The sequence below is a fragment of the Dermacentor albipictus genome, chromosome 8 (assembly GCF_038994185.2).
Source record: "Dermacentor albipictus isolate Rhodes 1998 colony chromosome 8, USDA_Dalb.pri_finalv2, whole genome shotgun sequence".
In the NCBI taxonomy this organism is placed as follows: Eukaryota; Metazoa; Arthropoda; class Arachnida; order Ixodida; family Ixodidae; genus Dermacentor; species Dermacentor albipictus.
Window position 1 is genome coordinate 114,386,031 of NC_091828.1, and position 20,502 is coordinate 114,406,532.

The window sequence follows — 20,502 nt, forward strand, 5'->3', positions numbered from 1 at the left end:
CGGCCGTGACGTCATCAAATTTTCTTGCGGAAACTTCATGCTATATTTATGCTTTTGATCGCCCACCGTACTGCATAAGCACGTGTAGCATAATCTGTAGCAATAAATTATTACAGAAAATATAGCTTGTACAGTCGGCGCTTGTACGTTGAGTGGTTGGGTTCATCCGGGGTGGGCCAGCGTTGATTGATGTTTGTTTCGATTTCACAATACAAGTGGTATCCAAGGCAATCCAAAGCCTTTCCTAGATCCACAATAATGGCAGCCCACGTGGATGTCAAGCGGGTGCGTGCTGTTTACAAAATTAACAAGTTGTTCTACTTCTGAAACTTCATTAATTATTTTCTACTCGGAATCGGATGTGTCGGCGTACCCGCGGCCAAAGCGACCGCGCGCTGATGATCGCGTTCTGGCGTTTTTCAGGTTGTGGAGTCTATAAAGGCGCTCAGGACCATAGAGCGCAAGCACCAGACCAAAAAGTCTGTAAAGAATATTCTGGACGAGGACACGGCGCTGGAGCATGACGTCTATCTTCAGTTCACCCTGAAGAAGATTCCCTACAACAAAAGCACGCAGTGGATTAAGATGTAAGTAGACGGTCTGCGCTCGCGGTTCCGCGAAACTCGAAGCGGCCTGCTCTGCGTAGTCCTGCGATTTATGCCGATCGCTTGCGTACAGATAGCTTTGTCGGTATTCGGGGCAGCGGCAATGTTGACATCCTGTACGATCCGTTTTGTACGTTTCAGAAATTTGCCACACAGCCTAGAAACCGACAAGTCGGAAATTTGCCTCTTCACCGGTGATCTCGACAAAAAGGACAAGCGCTCTGACCACGAACTCACGGTGGATCACTACAAGGAACTTCTGGCCGACGCTGGCGTCACGAGGAACGTTGAAGTGAGTACCGAGAGTTCTCGTTTAAGTGACAGTGGTGAGTCGCTCACAAACTCACAACCCGACGTATGAATAGTAGAAACGCTGGGAAAGGGGTTTATGTTTGAGTTTCCGCTTAACATAATTATGTTTTCCGGTATATTCAAAAATTATATTACGACACTATCATGTCTGTAGGTTGTATTTAGGTTGTACTTTACGATTTTTCTGACGCATCCTATATTGAGGAATTCGATTATTTCACTAATGCCTCTGCCCCATGCGGAGGGCCTGTGTGGTTGTGGTTCGGGATGATTGTTCACCAAACGATGGCCAACACAAGATGCCTACACTGGATTTTTAGCGACACGGGGCCCTTAATGCCGTCGCGTTAATATACCCATAAAAAGGAATGCAGCTACTTATAAAGTTGGCTTATAAAGCCTGGCCAGGTTAACAAGTACCCGTTGTAAGCCAGGTTGTCATAAACTATTGCTTAAAACAATGCATAAGTTGCATCTGGAAGCAATGACATTGTGGAGCACAGTTATTCAAATGAAAGACCATAAGACGAGCTTCATGAAGGCAATGTTTATTCAATTATCTCTGCAAGTGGCCTAATAAAGAATGCTGTTGGCATGGTTTGTCTACTTGGTGGCCTCTGTTCCTCTATGAAACCTTTTTTATGAAGTTTCTTTTGTCCATTAAAAAGCATCGAAACACTGCTTATGCTTAATGTTCTAGTGTAGGAGTTCCCTGCAAACATACGATTCTGTTTTGCTTTCAGATCATACCACTGCGCCAACTCAGGACAGAGTACACGCCGTACGAGAGCAAGCGCAACCTCTGTGCAGGCTACGATGTCTTCCTGGGTGACAGCAAGATTTTGCCCCTGTTACATCGCCTGCTTGGAAAGACTTTCTTTGCCAAGAACAAGTATGTTCGACTTCTTGCTTAGCTTGGCCATTTCCTTGTGCATCTTAGTCACGTGTGCACCTCTGAATACACTTGGCTGCTCAATATTTCGGCCATGTAGGGAGCTGTATTGGAGGAAATTGAAGTAACGTTATTACATTTTTAACTGTAGTTCACCATGTTATGAATGCTTTGATAACACAATAGTCACTTTAGTTGTATGTGTACAGCTTCACCTTTCCCTATGTTGTGTACTATCAGTACAAAGTGCAGCATCTTCAAAAAGGAAAGCTCATTTTCGATGAAGCCTTCAATTCAAAAAGTGCAGCATGCAGTCACATGCAAGCCCGTCTACTGACCCACTGTTTCACAGATGGCGTGTCTGAACTGCACAAAAATTTAAGTCTCATGCGAAACTCACACTCCGTGAACATTTTACGCCAACAGATCCCACTGCCACTGTTGCTGCCACTGTTAACAGTTGCTTGCGCGCTCTGCCTTGCTCAGATGTGCAAGTTTTTATGTGTCTCGAAATCGTGAAAGAAAGTCATGCCCCATTCATAATTGGGGACTACAGGCTTCACCTGAGCACGTGCTGTGCAACTGCCATTTGGTTATAAAAAATGCGGTAGGCTACATACGCACTTTATGTAAGTAAATGATAGTTTAGGTTAGTATTGATGAGAATCTTTCTCCGAGGCAACCATAAAATGGGTGTTGCTCTTGTTTTCAGGTTACCCAGGCGCATTGATCTGACTTCTAAGCATCTCAGGCGCGACATCGAGGCAGTGTTGTCTTCCACAGAGCTTCCACTTCGGGGAGAAGGAACAACCAGGTGAGGCATTTGCTGTCATTTCTAGATGGCGAATCAGCTCGGTATTTTGCTGTGGATGGCGTCATATCGCGCTAGCTTTGGCTCATTGCTTGCTGCGAAAAAAATCTTTGCAGCACGGTGAAGGTGTGCAACTTGGCCATGAGCGACACCGATGCCGCCGAAAACGTGATGGCCGCCTGCGAGGCGCTGGGCTGCCGCCTGCCCGGCGGCTGGCCCAACGTGCTCTCGCTGCACATCAAGACGCAGAAGTCGCCCGGCCTGCCCCTCTACATGTCATTTGGTAGGTCACCAACTTGCACCACGTTTCACGTGATCAATCCCATTTCCTCTCACTCAATTGCGTCATTGTTCTTAATGATTCTGGGTTCAGCTACTCATCTGGGCTCGCTTGCATGAACATGACAGGTTAGAGAAAGAGTATCGGTGCGCAAAGCACGGACTAAGAATGGACACGTTAACTGGACGGGTTCAGTACAGGACCTGTGCCCGTCCTGTTTACTTGTCCCTTCTTTTTTGTGCTGCTCTGTCCTGACTTAAATAATGAACCAATAAAGATTTATTGAGAGGAAGAGATTGGTTGACGGAGAAGAGGAAAGCCTGCTGACCACACCGCAACTGCCTAGCACGTGACTGGCACCTGAACATTGGTCAGCAGTATCAGGGAGGGTGAAGGGAAGGAAAGATGGAAGACAGGAATATTTTTATGGCAGCAGTGTTCACGGGCCCCTGCTAACTGCCGTTGAGCTGCTTCTCAGTCACCATCGCTCTCGCTCATGCGACGCGCAAGTGCACCGTGTTTACTTTATCATAATGTGCACTTGATTCTTATACAGACATACATTTTCGTGCTTCAAAAATGCAATACCTTCGATTGTTCCCTCAGCAAATTTACGTGGTAAGAGACACAATGACTTTTTCTCACTTGTCAAAATAAAAAATTTTATTAAACTTTGGCACTGGCTGTAGGCAGTGTCCAACGATGACAAACTTCTGGCACTTGCAGTACAGTGCAGCACAGCCTTCGAGATTGTAAGGATTCGATACTTGGGGTGATGGGACTTGAACACCACCAGCAGGTACTCTGGATTTGAAGAATAAACATTGCACTTAAATAAGTGCTTCACATTAGCGACGTCTGCTGTCCATTACCGTCGCTGCACAGGTTCGCGCAACGACATTCGCCTGCCCAAACCACGGCAGCCAGACGACGATGTGGAGGGGGACCTGACCACCATCCCGGGCGCCCGCGTCACGGTGAAGCGGTCTGGTCAAGTGACGCTTCACAAGGGTGCCAAGGACCTCACAGATGAGACACTTGGTGACAAGAGGCTCAGACGCTTGCTCGAAATCCAAGAACAAGGTGCCGAGGAGGTCACACGCCAGTAAGTGCTTTGCGGTGTTAATTTTCTTGAGGAGTCTACAAAAACAGCACTTGGAAGCTGCTAGAATCTGCTGAATATTCTTTAAAGTCTGCTGTAAACAATTGAAATGAGGAAGAACTTGGTGTTGAGCATGAAGCCAAAGAAAATGTAGGGGAAGTCATTTGTGGTTTCTGAAAATTAGAAGCCATAGGTTAGAGGGAAATGCATGTAGGCAAAAAAAAATTAACATACCATCGGTGGGAACCAAACTCATCGTCAGCGTTATGCCTGCAATGCTCTACCAAAAGGTGGTGTTCAAATGCACGCCCCAGCGACAGCTCTCTCTGGATAGCAAAGTTCAAAGGCTATGCTGTTGCTAGCTGCATGAGCCAGAAACGATTACGGGAGTCGGAAACACGTAATGGCCACAGTGTTTTGGATGCCACCTATTGAGCTACGGCAACCCTCCCCCATGCACTTCCTTGGGTATCTGTCTATTTCTACCAACATTGGACACCAAGCATGTTAGGCAGTGCAAGTCATGGCCATGGCAGTGAATGCAGAACACACCTTTAACCACAATTTTCGCATAGTATTTAAACTTAAGGGCAGGCAAACTGGCCAATAAATCCTTGTATGCTAGTACCTCCTATATAAATACAACAAAGAAATGGGCGTGGGCAGGACATGTAATGAGGAGGGAAGATAACCGACGGTCATTAAGGGTTACGAACTGGATTCCAAGGGAAGGGATGCGTAGCAGGGGGCGGCAGAAAGTTAGGTGGGCGGATGAAATCAAGAAGTTTGCAGGGACAACATTGCCACGATTAGTACATGACCGGGATAGTTGGAGAAGTATGGGAGAGGCCTTTGCCCTGCAGTAGGCATAATCAGGCTGATGATGATGATGCTACCCGAAGGCACCAAAGCTGCCCAAGTCTAAAACCTTGCCATGCAGTGAATGAGAAGAAGGAACCAGGCCCCTCGCGGTTCCACTTTTTCTTGTTCAGTGGAAGTGTTTACAGTAGCGGCACTGCTAATGAGGAAAGGGTAGATCTCAAGACTTGTCGACAACAAAGTGTTTGTCAGCTCAAAAAACACTCAAGCGCTCAAAACACAAAATTTGGCTGAAGATATGTATGAATCACCACTCTTATGGTATGTCTGTTTTGTCAAGGACGCACACTGTAAACCACTCTTTCCGTTCTGCTAAAGGTGCAAAACTCCTTGAAGATAAAATTCTCAGCATTGCGCCAGTACTCGCAAGATATTCTCAGAAATCCACCAAGAATTTACAGTTCCTCGTAAATACACTAAGATAGTGAGCTGAAAAGGGTGCGTATTTTGGCCACTACGCAAGCGGAATGCCTGCTAGATCCAGGGAGAAATTTGCTCCAATGGCATTCATCGCAGTGTCCAGAGCAAAATAGCTCCCAGTGAAACTTTTGCCAGCCTCAGGTTCTAGTAATGAGAGCTGGGGTGTCGTTAATCTCAATAAGTCACTTTTTTTATCTTTTGCTACACGGTCTTGTCGTTTTGTAGAGAAAGAAAATGAAGCTCGTATACTAGTACTTGTTCTGCGAGATTTGCTTTCTTCTGTGGCACTTCATGCAAGCTCAAATTCTCTTCCGCAGGTACGAATTAAAAGCCAGATGCCGCAAACTGCTCATCCAGAGCACCCTGCGGAACAAGAAATCGCGCAACAACCGACTCAAGGCCTCCAGACCTCCAGCACCCCAAAAGAAGACCACAAAGACCAAGAAGCAAGTTGCCAGGCCAAGGAAGAAGGCTGCCAAGCAAAAGTGATCGAGCAATAAAATGTCTAGTTACAGTTGTAAGTGTTCAGCTTATGCATGATGCTGCCTGGAAATTAGTACTTTCAGACTACTATAGGACGGCCGCAAAAGTACCGCACTTACTCGCATAATGAACGCAGCCCCCATTTCTCCAATCAAGAAATTTTTTTTTTTTTTCTCGCATAATGATCGCACCCTGAGCTTCCTACTGTTAAGTAGGAGACACGGTACAATTTGGCGTGTGATATGTCGTCCGGCAGGTGCGAGTAACGTCAGACGCCGTGTCAGATGCTGAATTCAATTATATGGACGCTCCAGGCGCATTTTTTGCCGTCGTCGTCGCGCTGCATGGTGTAGGTATGCGTGAAAGCACACGAGGGAATCCGATGATTGCAGCTCACTCTCTCACACAGTCTTTCGTCACGCAAAAGGCCCGGGGGGGTGAGGGGGCAACTGCTTTTATAAAACTTGCTTCACAAGATAAATTGTGCCGTAGTCTGCCACCGTCGCAGTAAAACACTGCAGGCCCAACATTACGTCGCCATGGTGCCAGACGGCGCCATTTTATTCAGAAAAATATGGGAATCTTCCATTCAGCATTGCTGCGAATGAATACTTTGGTTCATTTGCGACAGCACAGGCAAGTGCCGTAGAATAAATAGGCCGCAGTTGTCCACGGGGGAACGCATTGTAATCGCACTAAAAACGGGGGTACAGCTAGTGCTTGGAAAGAGTTAATGGCAGGCGTTGGGCCTCCTGCATCAACACGATGCATTTTTTAAAACAGCATAGTTCCACGGCCACTGGATAAAAAAAAGGCACGATCTGCTGCGTCGGGCAGGCTGCCATGGAAGCGAACACGGCGGCTATAATTGCATTCTCGGCTGCTTGACTGGGCCAAACGGCGCTAGTTGCAGGGGACAGGGCAAGTCGGGGAGATGGCGTTCCAAGCAGTTTCCTGGCGCATTTTCCATACCGATCGCAGACAAACAGCCCTGGCTGGCGGCGCTGCGGTGGACGACCTCGTTTTCAATGCATGCGACAGGCCGCATCTTTTTTCCCATCCAGCGGCACTGGTAGTTCTTTTTCTCCAATTCCGCAAATAGTCTTGCGTGTAAAGACCGCATCAAACAAAATGCACAATAAAATGTCGCCTCAGTGCAAAGTTAGCATGATTCTGTTGCGCGAACTTCTCAGCAGTGAATCGCGCTGCGTGCGCAGCTGTACAGCCTGACAGGGGATTAGACTAACAGGGGATCAGTCAACAGCGCCATCTCTTGATACCAATGTCAATCAGCCAAACCGTGAAAAAAAAAAAAAAAGAAAGAGGCACTTTGAAATTTGCACCAAACAAATGAAAACAGATATCAGTTCAGAAAGAGATTGTCTGCACTGTTGATGGGCTAAGGCAGTGAGACAGCGACACTGTCACTGTATCCTTTCGCTGCACTCCAATGAATTCTCTGAAGATTACAATATCTGCAAGGCCTACTGCTTGAATGGTTACAAATGTTTTCAAAGCGATATCAAGGCTCTCGTTGAATAATAGTATCAAATTAGTTTGAGTATATACATATTTATATATATATAGACGCACACATCTGGTTCTAATACATTGGTATATTTACAACGTATGTGCAAGATTTTTTTTAGGAATTTTTTTAAGAGCTGCTGCAGCTTGTATGGTTCAACGACTGTGTGCAGAAAATAGGCGAGCAAATTGCATGTGGAAAACAAACGTGCAATTCACAGCTCTAGGACGCATGCTGTAGCTGCTACTCCATAGTTCACTACTATACCAGGATTACGCAACATTGCAACCATTGCATACCTGCTACCCACAGCGCTGCAACACCACCCATCAAGTTTCAGGTGAACTAGCCATGTACGTTACGGTTACCACCAACACTACAAGCACCCTTCGTGGGACCGACTCCTGCTCGTAAAACTTATTAGCATTTTATAGCTGAGCATGTCGCTTCAGCTGTGTTGCCCCGCATTAACACAAAAGCCAAGGGGAGGTATTATGTAAAACTCTTGCTTGAGCTAGTTGGTTCATGCTTGAATAGTAAAGCCAAGGCGCAGAAGACCAGGACTCAAAAAGAACACAAACGACAGGACCGGCGCCAAAGGCGCCGGTCCTGTCTGTTTTTTTTTTAGTCCTGGTCTTCTGCGCCTTGGCTTTACTACTTCAAGTATTCTGTAAGAGTCTACCCTAGTGGACTTTTACAGAATACTTCCTCTGAAGTTGCAACAACAGCCTCCCCCCCCTCATCCCCCCCCCCAAAAGAAACATGCCTATGTAGACGTGTTCTGCACGTCAGGAAAAAGAATAAGTTGACACAGAGGCATGTAAAATCCTATAGTTGATTTTATTTACATAATTATGCCTAAATTTTAAGAAATATTTCAATTACACAAATTTCTCAACACGAGAGAAATAAAGGAACAGAGGACAAGAGAGAAAGCCATAATAAACATCTCGACTATGATCCTACATGAACACAAGAGCAGTGCACATTTTTCTTTTTCTCCTCCGATTTAGTTTTGACTTTGATGTCGCACAGAGAACGCACAAAATAAAACAATGACTCGACAATTTTTGTCACGTGCACACACAAAAGTGACACCAGAAAAATATAACCACAGAGGACAGAGAAAAACTTATTCAGCTTTCCCCAAAAGTGCAAAAAGTTAAAAGAAATGGGCGTCACACACGAGAAAGTAATAACACATCAAGGCCAGGCAGTTCTAGACAATTTTAACACGACTTGGTCAGCAACAAACAAGGTTGGTGCATTCTATCTTAAACGCTGGACAAAACAGTATCATCACTTTGTTTGAAAGAAAAAAAGTTTTAGCTTGGTACGTCATAACCAAGGACTCCATAAAAACAAGACACTCGAGATTCATAGAAACAGTCATCATCACCTTATAAAACTTTTTTTTATATGGTAAAGGACAAATTCTGACAACGAGCAGGAGTACTTTGTCCAGCAATTCTAGGTTCACAGGCCTTTTTTTTTTCCTTTCCCTTTTTTTCCTTGCACAGCGATGATTGTGCGTCATCTCGGCGGCAGCAGCCAATCACTCTCTTGCAGTCCTGTCCTTCAAAAGCTGTCATAGCCCTTTGCATAGACCCTCTAACGCTATAAACTCCAATTTGATGAGAAAAATAGTATTGCCCCAGCAAAAATATCTACCTATGACGAGTCGACTCGTCGACCCCCTTTCGCCCTCGCCAGAAAGTTGACTCGCCACACAAAACAGCCTAGCACAAGGTAGACGCCTATGTTATGTACACATGTAAAAACGTCCATAAAACACTGGAAGTTGCAGTGGTACTAATGGTTATTATACCGGGAACGTCACGACAGCCATCAAACCAAACCGTCATCAGTGCATAATGATGGAAAACAGAAGACCCAACAACCAACTTGCTTCCCAGCAAAGAAATCTCTTCTGACACTTGAATTGCTCAACGGCTTTTCCTTAAACCTATGGCTGAAGACTCCGCAATCAAGCTCATAAAAGAATGTTTGCGAGAGAACGATGTCAACTGTTGACGATCCAAAACTTTGCCTGAGCTGATGACATGGTCTCGTACATATGACCAGTGTATACACTTGTAGGCATTCCACTGCCAATCTAGACATCGTTCCCATACCACCCCCCCTCCCCCCACCTTTATTTTTTTGCACATTCGCCATCGACCGAGGCGCTACGCCCATGCATGGCCAAACCTCTGAACTCAAAAGGTGTTTCCCCTACCAATTGCTGTGCCAAACACAACGAACTAAACTAATGGCTAGTTGTAAACAGGCTATAAATACAAATTATTAAGCAACGAAACAGGCAATATAAGGTTCTATCAGCCAGGTACAAGTAAACAAACGCACATACGAATGGCGGTACGTCTCAGGTCATTCACGACAGCCGGAGCCGATTAAAACGCATTAGGCATAAGAAAATCATCATGTGACTTTGGCAGCTAATCTTTTGAGAAAAGGGCTGGGCTACAAGTTTGAGCTCCAAAAACTCTTACACGTCGATTAATTTCCATTGTGAACAGTCACAAAAAAGCCATTATCTTACACGTAGCATCCTATACAGACATAACTGCATCGCCACCACTGCCTTTTTCTGCCCGGAGAACCGCACTCACTGTGGAAGGCAGGCTCTCCCAAGCGTAGTGACGCCCACGTGAGCAAAAAGAACTAAATAAAAAATCTTTTAAAAAATCACATGCGCACGCACACACACAAAGGATTCATAAGTTGCCAACAATGACCCATGTATAGTTCTAGATTTGCTTGAATATGGCAGCATTATTTTTTAAACCCTAGTCAACTACTACTTGAAATAAAAGCCTAGTGGCGATCCAGAGAAAACCTGACGGTGTTCGCTTCACACCTGCCAAGCGATTTGTGTTGCAACTGCCCCAAGCAGGTCACAGGGGGAACACAGACACCGTACTTGCTATACACCCCACTGCTACTTCAGCAGCAGTTAATTTTTCTGTAATTTATTTTATCTTCGCAACTGCAGAAAAAAAGGCACAGAAAGGACTTGCGAAACAGTCACCATAAATGGCACTTTTTTTTTTTTTGCACTTTCCCATAAAAGAAGGTTCAGATCCAAATCTCAACAAAATCCAACTCTAACAGCACAAAGTGCCCCTTTCACTTTCAAAGTCCCAAACGACGACAAGTGTGAAGCTAACAACCTCAAGTTTCCTCTCTCAGTGCGCTTATAAAGTATGCACAAGTAACTTTGATAAGGAAAAAAAAAAAAACGCTGACAAACAGGCACAGAGATACAATAACTCGCACAACAAACACATATGCGTTGCAACCGCCACCTAAACGTGATCGAACGCGACTTACGAAGAAGAAAAAAGGCGATGGTCTAAAAAAAAAGAAAAGAAAGGGGGAGGGGCGAGCGAGAAAACAGCCTAGAAAACAACTACGTACATAGCATTTGCAGACAACTGATTTTGCACAACCTGATTGGCGAGTGTGAAAGTACCGCCCACACACATACAGCACAGAAAGCGGCCGCTGTCTACCTCAGGTTGGCACGACACAGGCCTGCCGGCAATGCTATCAACATCGTCTCGGCAGTGATGTTGTGGAAAACGCGTGGCAGCCCAACTTTTCCACGACGGGGCCCCACACGACACCCAGCAAAGATCATGACGGCGACACGTGATGACCGCCAACAGAGCAGACATGGCACGCGCACAGCCAACAAGAATGTTGAGAGATTCAAACAATAGTGGGACCTACGGTACCAGAAGGTCATCCGATACAAGCGTTGTTTGCCAATGTAGACGCTCGATCATAACCAATGTTGCATGAATGACAGCACTCATATAAGTATCCTCATTGGGGTACACCAGACTCTTCCGACTAAACCGATGGCTAGCTCGCGCTCAAATTTTGCATGTAGATATCGATTCACAGAACTTTTAGTAGCCACTTTCATCCGAACTGAATCGAATGTCTCGTCTGCAACAATGACTTACAGCAAGAAATGCCGATTTTGCTACAACGGATAGGGGTGGTGCCACCTGCGACTGTTAGGGCAAAACAAACCACACACCTTATTTCATTCTGACAGCACAAGATGAATTGACACTGCCGTTCCATTCCTGCCAAGTTTACCTCTCTTGTCATCGCAGCCAACACATAATTACAACTTACTCTGGGCGAAACAGCCCAGTAGTGCACAAGAATGTGGTGTTAAAGCACACGCACCACAAATCGCCACCTGGGAGCAAAATTTGAGTGTGAACGAGCCCGCAGTTTAGCCAGAACAGATGCGTGCACCTCACATTATTTATGCGACACTCGGTACTGTAAATGTCAAAGCACTGCCACATTTCTCAAAAGAATGCGCCAGGTTTCTCAGGCGCATTTTGCTACGGCAGCAGTTAACCAATAGCATGCCAGAATCCACAGAGACCATGTTGATGGCATCACAGACAAGACCTCGCTGTGAAAAGTACCAGGCAGCATCGACACGTCCACGAAGGCCCTTTTTTTCTTCTTTTGCATGGCCGCCAGACGAGCACGACAAATGCACGCGGGTTTTCGAGCAGTCGTAAGTAAGCGACCTGCCCACGCATTTCACGGCAGCGATGGTGAACTTTTCCTTAAAAAATTGAAAACTTTTTTTGTATTTTATTGATTTATATTTTACACCTTTACTCGTACTTTTGTTCCTACAAGTTTACCATAATGACCTAGCTTGTGTGTAATGCCTGTGTGAGTGTTGTTCTTTGTTTGTTAGTTCTTTTTTTCTTTTTGCGAGTCGTGTGCAAATGTGGCGTGGTGTCGCACATTTGCGTGCTTCTCGGCAAAGTGTTCAGCAGAGAGGTTAGTGTGGTGCTTGTGTGGTATGAGTGGAGATAAAGAAGTGTTGTATTCTTGTGAGAAACAATGTTGCGATCGCTCTCTTATTTACAGCAATAACGAAAAAAAGTGACGAGGAGGAGGAAGAAAACTAAAAAGACTCGTCCATCTTTGCCTCCACTCAAACTGAAGACGTTGCCAGGCCCGGGTGGGTCGCAACGCCCTTTCTGCCTAAACCTTCGTCCTGAACCATTTCAAATAGCAAACGCGACTGACGCACTTAACTGCACCTTTCTTTTCTCTTTTCTCTCCCCCGACAAACAGGAGCCAATCACTTATCCCTTGACAGCAGAAACCCTTAGCTGAGTGACGCATCACTAAGTGGTCAGTCGGAGCCAGCCATGCATCCATAGAAGGCAGGCAACTCTGAACAAAACGGACAAAGTCGGGGAGAAGGTTTCTTTTTTTTTTTTTAAAGACAATCAATGCGAGAAAGCTGTACAAAAGATGCAATGCGACCTCTTGTAGTTAGTTGTGCGTTTGGTACGAAGTGAAGCCTTCGAAGTTTTAGGAGGCGCAAGGGGCAAAAACTGGAATAGAAAAATAGCTCAGAGAAGAACAAGGAAAACTACGACATCGACGACTCCGACACAGAAAAAAAAAAAGAACCTGTGCGACTTCGCGATGCCGAAGTGAGACGTGCACTTCCCAACGATCCCTCGTTTCTCTTGGAAAGGGGAGACCGCCGGCATCGAACAAAGAACGCACACACGTGCGCACGCAACACAACAAAGCTCTTTCCCTCCTCCAGGAGAGAAACACACACCTTTGATTATGAAAAGAAAAAAAAAAGGAGAAAACAACATGACCTAACTGTGCATTCAATTTGTTAGTTTAAAATTTACACCTAAGTTTACTTTTTTTTTTCTTATTATCCATTCTTGTGAAAATTCCTATAAATTCAATATTTTTTTTTCCCCACAATAATAAAGTTATTCTTGTCACCACAATGTGGCCACAACAGCACAGCCTCCCACGTGGTTTGCGAGAGACAGATATATATAGAGGGCTTCGAAAAAAGAAAGAAAAAATCAGTAATAGAGAAACGACAGTCACTTAGTAACCCGCCCACCAAGGCAGCCCGCTCTCCTTCCATAAGATAGTACATACAATAGATATACATAAATACATTATACTACTATATAAACTATCAATAACTGGATACAGCGCTAAGTCTTCAAAAAGTTGTGAAGAAACTCCCTCTCCCACCCTAGCACAACAGGAATTTTCACTATTCCACTTATGCTAAGAAGATGTGGTTAGTGAGGGAGAAAATGTGTACAGGAAGAAAAAAAAAGGGAGAAGATCAAAGGAACTAACTAACAGGCCTCACCCGACACACTTCTGCCCTCCTTACATCAAATTACGTCGTCCACGTGCGTCTGCGCACGACCCAATGGTAAGAACCGAGTGAAGACACAGCGACGAGATGAGCTATCGACACATCGCAAAAGAACAGGATTCAAAAGTCAGTGAGTGAGGGGGTGGGGAAGGAGCTCTCAGGAACCAGGTAGCACAATCCTACGTAGCAAGAACAGAGCTACAGACGAAATGCCACAGAGTGCACCTTCACTTCCGCTGGCTGCCAACAGAAGGAGACGTCAACTTTAGCAGACGACACACTGCTGAATACGCAAGGCGAGGTATCGGAAAAGAAGAGAGATACCAGCCAAGCAAAGGGCGAGAGCAGTACAGAACAAGCTTGCAAGATGGCATTGCACACATAATCCCACTTTTTAAGGAAGGAAGAGCAAGGTGTCCTCTGCTACAGCAGCCTGAGGAAGGACAGAAAGTCGGGATCTGTAAATTTCCAAGGCATCCTCAAGCCACAGTGACCGACGGTAGTAGAAGTAGTGCATTTCTAGCAGTTCTAGCGATAATAGCTTCCACCACGTGTCCGCCTCACCCTGACAAACACCAAAGCCCATCACCTGGAGCAAATGCCCTAGCTCTCGGCATTCTGCCTGTCCACAAACACGCACCACAACGCACAAGACACGATCACCACTGCAGACCATATGGTACCTGCCTAGGCAGGATGAGACAGCAGTCAATTGAAATAGCCTCCTAACTGTACCTCTAAACCTCTCGTTTTTCAGCACTCCTGCCGACGTGGTGCAGGAAAAGTGTCCTCACTTGCCACACGAGTCTCACTTACATCTCATTGTAAGAGTAAAAAGTTAAATAAAATAAAACAAGGTAAGAAATGCCTTGCGGAAAACGCACGCCGCCTATCTGAATACTGCACCTGCAGGGATGGCTGGAAAAGCTGCGACGATCGATCAAAAATCGCAGCATGCCCGACAGACGACGACCTGTGTCGAACATCCAGAGCCAATACCGGCATTGCAAACACTGCAAACACCTCCTCACCGATTCCTTTTCTCGTTGCACATACATCCCCAAAGGCAGATTCCCTGGACCAAAGCTTTTTCCCCTGCATCACCAGAAGCAGTGAAGTAATCTGCAGTTCCACCGTCTTTCACTGGACTCTCTCTCTCTCTGAAGAAACAGTGCCGCGAAAGCAACAATTTCGGCAAGCACAATCGATGGCCGAAACAAGGCCGGTGGTCTCACTAGCCTTCACATTTCAATGCCCCTCATGCGTAGACATTCTCGAGAGAGAGAAGCAAACGCTCTTGTGAGGTGGGGTGAGATACGGGAATAGGAAAGCACCTGTATCACCGAGGTGGGCAGCTGCAAACTAGGAAACCGAAAAATTCCTTTAGAAAGCATGCAAATGGTACAAGAAGCAATATTTGGCTAAGCCAGAAGAAAAAAACTTCGAGGAAAACAAGACCCAACAAGACAGTTTCGCCTATTAAGAGCTCTGTTCACCATCTAATTGGGATACGCGTTGCACTCGCAGTGGCGTCGTGGTTCCAGTCAATACATTAGGTAGCGTTTTTCAGTTGGTATACGAAAGCCTCCCTCAGTCAGTGCCCAGGAACAACTTAATTAATGAAATCTCACTTTGAAGAAATATCGCTCACTTGATGAAATTGTTACTTCAACCCTGTAAAATCACGTTCAAAACAAAGGCACCATCGAAATTTTGTACGCCGAACAGTGCATTCTATGATTTGGATACTGGGCGGCTAGTTCTTGGCAACTTAGCTGGCAAGTTTCGAAGTACGTAATACAACTCGCACGATTGTGCAGGGGCCTCTATAATGAGACATTACAGCAATACTCACATGTTGCACATTGGAATAAAGTATGCCGTGCATTACTCAATGACCTCCCAAAAGCTTGGGTTCGATTTGCTTTAAGCGAAGCAAGTCCACAAAGGACAAAATTCTGCCTCACTGTCTCTAGATTGCAGACAGTCAACGACAGAGCCATGTTTCGTGTGCCTTGGATTCTTCTAACTTTACCCACATTCGAAAAAAGTGTCATTCTTGTTATAATGCCCCACGACACGCCCGAAGGGAGTTGGCAGTTTTCAATACGAATGTGTGGAGATGCAGACGCAGCTTAGGACTTTTGTAAGAACGCACTCTTCGACGCACAAAACCTACCAATGCAGCGGTCGAAAATAAAAACATCACAATCACCACTTCGTTGAAAACCGTGACTGGTATCTCCAGGAGCACAACACAGAAAACAGACTACGATCTTGCCCTTAATCTGCTGCTTGCTGACTCAACAGTATCTGTTTGGAACACAATCAACACAAAGGAAATGTACTCTAATCAGAAACTGCTGGATATATAACTGATTACAGAATGCTAACGTGATTTTCAGCCTACTTCATCTAATGAAATAAGCAAAAACATAGCAATTCATAGAGCTGGTACCAGCAATTGTTACGAACAATTCAACAGTGACAAAGATACCAGTGCTCTAAAGAAAACTGGTACAAGGAAAGTCAATGAAGAATTTATAAAGGTTACGCAGTTTTCCCAGCGGGCTAAAACCAGCAGACATCCAGCTTTTTTTCAAGCACAGTCGAGTACCACCGTTATGACAACCAGTTCACCAGCAGGGCTAAAAAACGAAGTGCGTCTTCGGATGCGGCAACCACCAACCAAGTGGATGCCAACTAAAAAGTGGCTTCCCTAGTTATGCCCTAACCAGCACATCTTTGGATGTAATCTCCCATGACCGGTGCGCTTTCATAGCCAGTTCCCGACAGACAGAACAAAGCACCAGCTGAGAGCACTTTATCTACCATTCCATTCTGGGACCAATTTGTGCTCCGAAAAGCTTGTCTTCTGCACATTCAATTTAGTCTTAGCCGCACATAAAGCAGCTACCCGGTGCACAGCAGCAGTCACCGACAAGTCCCGCGAAACGATCGCGCTTGTAACTGCACGCAGTGGTTCGTGCACTTTTTTGAACTGTTCAACTATGACACATATTTGCTAATACGTCGTCTGCAGCCCACGTAAAGGACGTCGGTCGATGAAATGCAGGCACGGAACCACCAGCACGGGCAAGAAAAAAGGGGAGGGCCAGGGAGACCTTACAGCCCGCACCTAAGACGAAACGCGCTCGACCGTGTTGTCGCAGCCGGGGCCACCCTCTCAAACCGGAAGTGTGTGCGTTATTCAAGTCCCACCACCCACACTGCGGCACGTTGGAGCTGCTTGAGGCGGCTAAAACACATCATCTTCAGCACCTTCTGCCCGCTACCGGCTCCTGCAGGCTGCCCGGGGGCCATGACTCGACACAAAAGCCCTCGCATCACGATGGGTAGAGATAATTTTTTCTAAAAAACGGAGCGTAAGTGGATTGCATGCCTTCCCACGACGCTGGCTCAGAAGGGACGTGCCCTACAGGGACATGGGCAGGCTGTTGCGCGCGATGTCGCAGCTGCAGTAGGGGCACTTGGTCGTGACAGCCACGCACGTGCCGCACAGCACCAGGTGGTTGCAGGGAAGCACAGCCACGCTGCGGTTATGCTGCTGGCATACCAGGCACTTGCTCTTGCACTGCTGCTGGTAAAGAACCTGCAAAGCACAAGGGGGGGAAAGAGAATGTTTTTGAGCGCAAGTCAATGACACCCCACTGCTGCTCTTTACAGTGGCAACTACGAACTACAGAAGCCTTTTTTTTTTTTTTTTTGCATTCCTACGAACCGAGGCACCAGCTCAAACAAAACCCTGGGGGGGTCAATAGCATTGCAGACCAATGCTTGCTAAACCGCCCGCCATTGCAACCTGATCGAAATGTAGCCTTTGTGGCTATGTATCGAGCTTGCTATGTTACGCTCGACCGCAATAATGTTTTATACTGGTCTTCGCTCCTGGTGCTTGAATGAGACTGACAAAGCAACCACTGTTGGGCGACTGCTAGTCTATACGTCCCGTGAAACTAGGCGGCCATGGTTGGCCTACCACTGGTGCCCTTGGCTGTCAGGATACAGTTGACAACCGATAATTCAGGCTCCACGGAGAACATAAATAAGTCCGAACTATATTTATTTACTTTATTTATGTATTAAGGCCATTGTGCAAGGAACAATGGTCGATGTGCTGCTGCACGCACTTCCGCTTACGTGCAACCAAGTCCACCTGTATTTCCGCCAGCTTTGAGTTCCGATGTGCGCCGATGCAAGGACTGCAAAGGCTCGAGTCAGATCCGCATGTGGAAGGCTCCGGAGCATATGGCACATCATCATCCATCGTCAGAGTCGCTGTTTGATAGTGGGAGAACTTGCTCAATTATTTTGTCATCATTCAGTTCAGTGCACACGACGAAACCATACTGTCGACGTCTTCAAATCTAACAGCGGCAGGAATTGGCACACCGTAGCCTAGCAGGTCATCAATGATGTCCACACTTGAGCTAGTTGTGGTAGGTGGCAGTTCAGCGTCTTCAGTTGCAAAGTCGGGCTCATTCAGACTGTGACTCAATGCTCATTTGGAGTCCAACTGCGATGGCGTCATTGGTGCGATATGACGCAGCCTATCTATAACTTCACGAAAAAGACTTCTTGGAGCTAGCAGAGCGCTGTCTGGAATGCAAAATAAAACAAGCACACCATGGCAGAACGTTGCCCGCAAGGCAAACTCAGCACACAGAATGGCGATGATGGCCCATGCATACTGGCCATGCACGGGGGTGCCAGAAAAGGATGTGATGATCCCGATGTTGATGCTACCTTCCAATTCAGGCAAAGCCTCAAAGATCAGCATTTGCAGTTAAATCTCAGGCGTAGAGCAGCAACCAAGGCGAGGTCTGAGACATTACCGTCTAGCGTGTAATCTCTGAGGTCATAATTGACGTCTCAAGGTTGCCAGAGGAGATAACGACGGCAGAGTTGGCGTACACTACAGCCACAGGCGGATTCCAGATAATCAAATGTAGAGCTGACGGCTGTCCAAAATATCGGTCTTTACACATTAAGTCTGAATGCCGTATGAATGAGTATGAACGCCACAAAGCTGTCGGAATTACTGAGCATGTCCGGATTATCGGTGTCCGATTTATCAGTCAGCAACTGTACCAGGATCAACCGAGAGGTTCAACAACCCACCAAGAACCCTGCATGCCTGACACACCACTGACATCATACCCTACCACCAGTTGCTGCACCATACAAGGCCATTCCCTGCTGCTTGAAGATGTAGTAAGCCCTGTAAGAGTTGGGGTTGGGCATGTCAAAAGGGGCAGCTGGCCCATGCTGTCATCCGACTCATCCACGCTAAGGACGTCATTGAAGAAAGGAACATGTTCTCATCAAGAACAAAGAGTACTGGGTTTATTTACAATATCTACACGAAGAATGGAGAATGTTACATCTCATCAGTCTAGCATGACTCAGGTGAAGCACACTGAGGAGATGCAAACATCCGCTTAAGTCCCCTCTGTCCTCCCTAGATCCCTAGGCGAGGGGAAACTGCACCCTCCCCTTGTCTGATCGGAGTGTCCAAACTCATCGAAGGACCTGCATTGAGCGAGAGTTCACACATTTTTTTCACTGAACACACCGGAAGGAGAGCTTCGTAGATGGGGATTGCCGTGCTTGAAGCAATGTGGCGCGTCTTGGTTCCTGGGATGACACTGCAGTTAGCTGAAACGTTTGTCAAAAGACCTTGACGGCTACCAGAGTCCGTGAGGAAGTGCCTTAGAATACCCTGTTCCAGGAGTTTTCTTGCTCCCATTGGTACGTGAAGACGACTGAACCAACAAACAATACTCGGCCTGCCGAACGTGTCTCGCCTTGCAGGCACTGCATGCCTGTCCAAGAGTGAAGCACTGTTAGCTTGACGAAGCGATTCGTTGCAGTGGGGCAGGAGAGGCTAGAAGGTCGCTACCCCGCTGGCCGATCGTAACAGCCCACAGAACCAATTAATTATATTATGGAGTTCTACATGCTAAAACCACAATCTGAGTATGAGGCACGCCATGGTTAGGGACTCTGGTATAATTTCAACCACCAGGGGTTCTTTAACATGCACCTAAATCTAAGTACTCTGGTGTTCTCGCCTTGCAGCCCTGTAAAAATGCGGCCGCCGTGGCAGAGGTCTGATCCCACGACCTCGTGCTCGGCAGCCCAACACCACAGCCACTAAGCAACCACGGCGGGTAGCCCACAGAACCAGACCCACATGCCAGAACAAACTTCGTACTGTGCCCCAACCTTGTTTCTTCAGTGCTTGGCACAAGTGCATCATTGTACCTCCCCACCGGACTCAACGCAACTGAGTCACAGTGTCTTTGCCTTTAAATTAATGCCCGGAAACTCTGCACAATATTCCTTTCAGGTATCTTTAGACACACGTCTTGCCTGTAGCCATGCCTATGCCAGTGTCCTACACGGATGCAAGAGCATGCAGTAGTAGTGCCTTACTTGCACAAGGTGAGGCACTGAACCATAAAAGTGGCCGAATGTGTTGTGTTTGCAGCGCTGTTTAAGTTTTCGAGCTTGTTTACTAATGACTACCTACGAAAGTAGTAGCAATAGTCGCAACTGCTCTAAACATCAAAAAAAAAGAAAGAATACGTGTAGACTGTGCCGCACAAGAAGTGCACCAAATCCCCGTGACTAGCAGGAAGGTCTATATTGGTAGAAAACTGCAATGCGTAGCTTTGCGTCCCGAAACTGCAGTGTGTGTGTTTAAGGGCTTCCTATCGATTACGAACACCTGCGCATTCCCTCTTCAACGCTTACCCAAATTCATGAGGTACACGTACACTCTTTACATTTTTCGCCCCCATTAAAACATGTGTCCACTGCACCACGAAACGAACCCGCGACCTTGGCGGCAGAGCAGCATCGTCACTGCGCGCCACCGCAGCGGGTCTAAGGCTATTGACCAGAGTCGGCAGGAGGCACCGGAATGCATGGTGCAAAT

General features: G+C 46.4%; 2 protein-coding genes across 2 annotated transcripts in view; one reads left to right on the forward strand and one right to left on the reverse strand.

Annotated features, from left to right (window-relative positions):
- Positions 1–161: 161 nt before the first annotated feature.
- Positions 162–5,822, forward strand: LOC135920093 (ribosomal L1 domain-containing protein 1-like). The gene is made up of 8 exons (XM_065454155.1): positions 162–285; positions 424–587; positions 747–897; positions 1,661–1,809; positions 2,522–2,623; positions 2,737–2,903; positions 3,786–4,005; positions 5,619–5,822. The coding sequence occupies exons 1-8, from the start codon at positions 190–192 to the stop codon at positions 5,788–5,790; spliced, it is 1,221 nt and encodes a 406-aa protein (XP_065310227.1). The 5' UTR covers positions 162–189; the 3' UTR covers positions 5,791–5,822.
- Positions 5,823–8,135: 2,313 nt separating this feature from the next.
- The window catches only part of unk (RING finger protein unk), a 28,800-nt gene continuing 16,433 nt past the window's right edge, over positions 8,136–20,502 (reverse strand). The window contains exon 14 of the mRNA XM_065454184.1: positions 8,136–17,151. Within this exon, the coding sequence (XP_065310256.1) occupies positions 16,975–17,151 (177 nt within the window). The 3' untranslated portion in view covers positions 8,136–16,974. The remainder of the gene's footprint in view (positions 17,152–20,502) is intronic.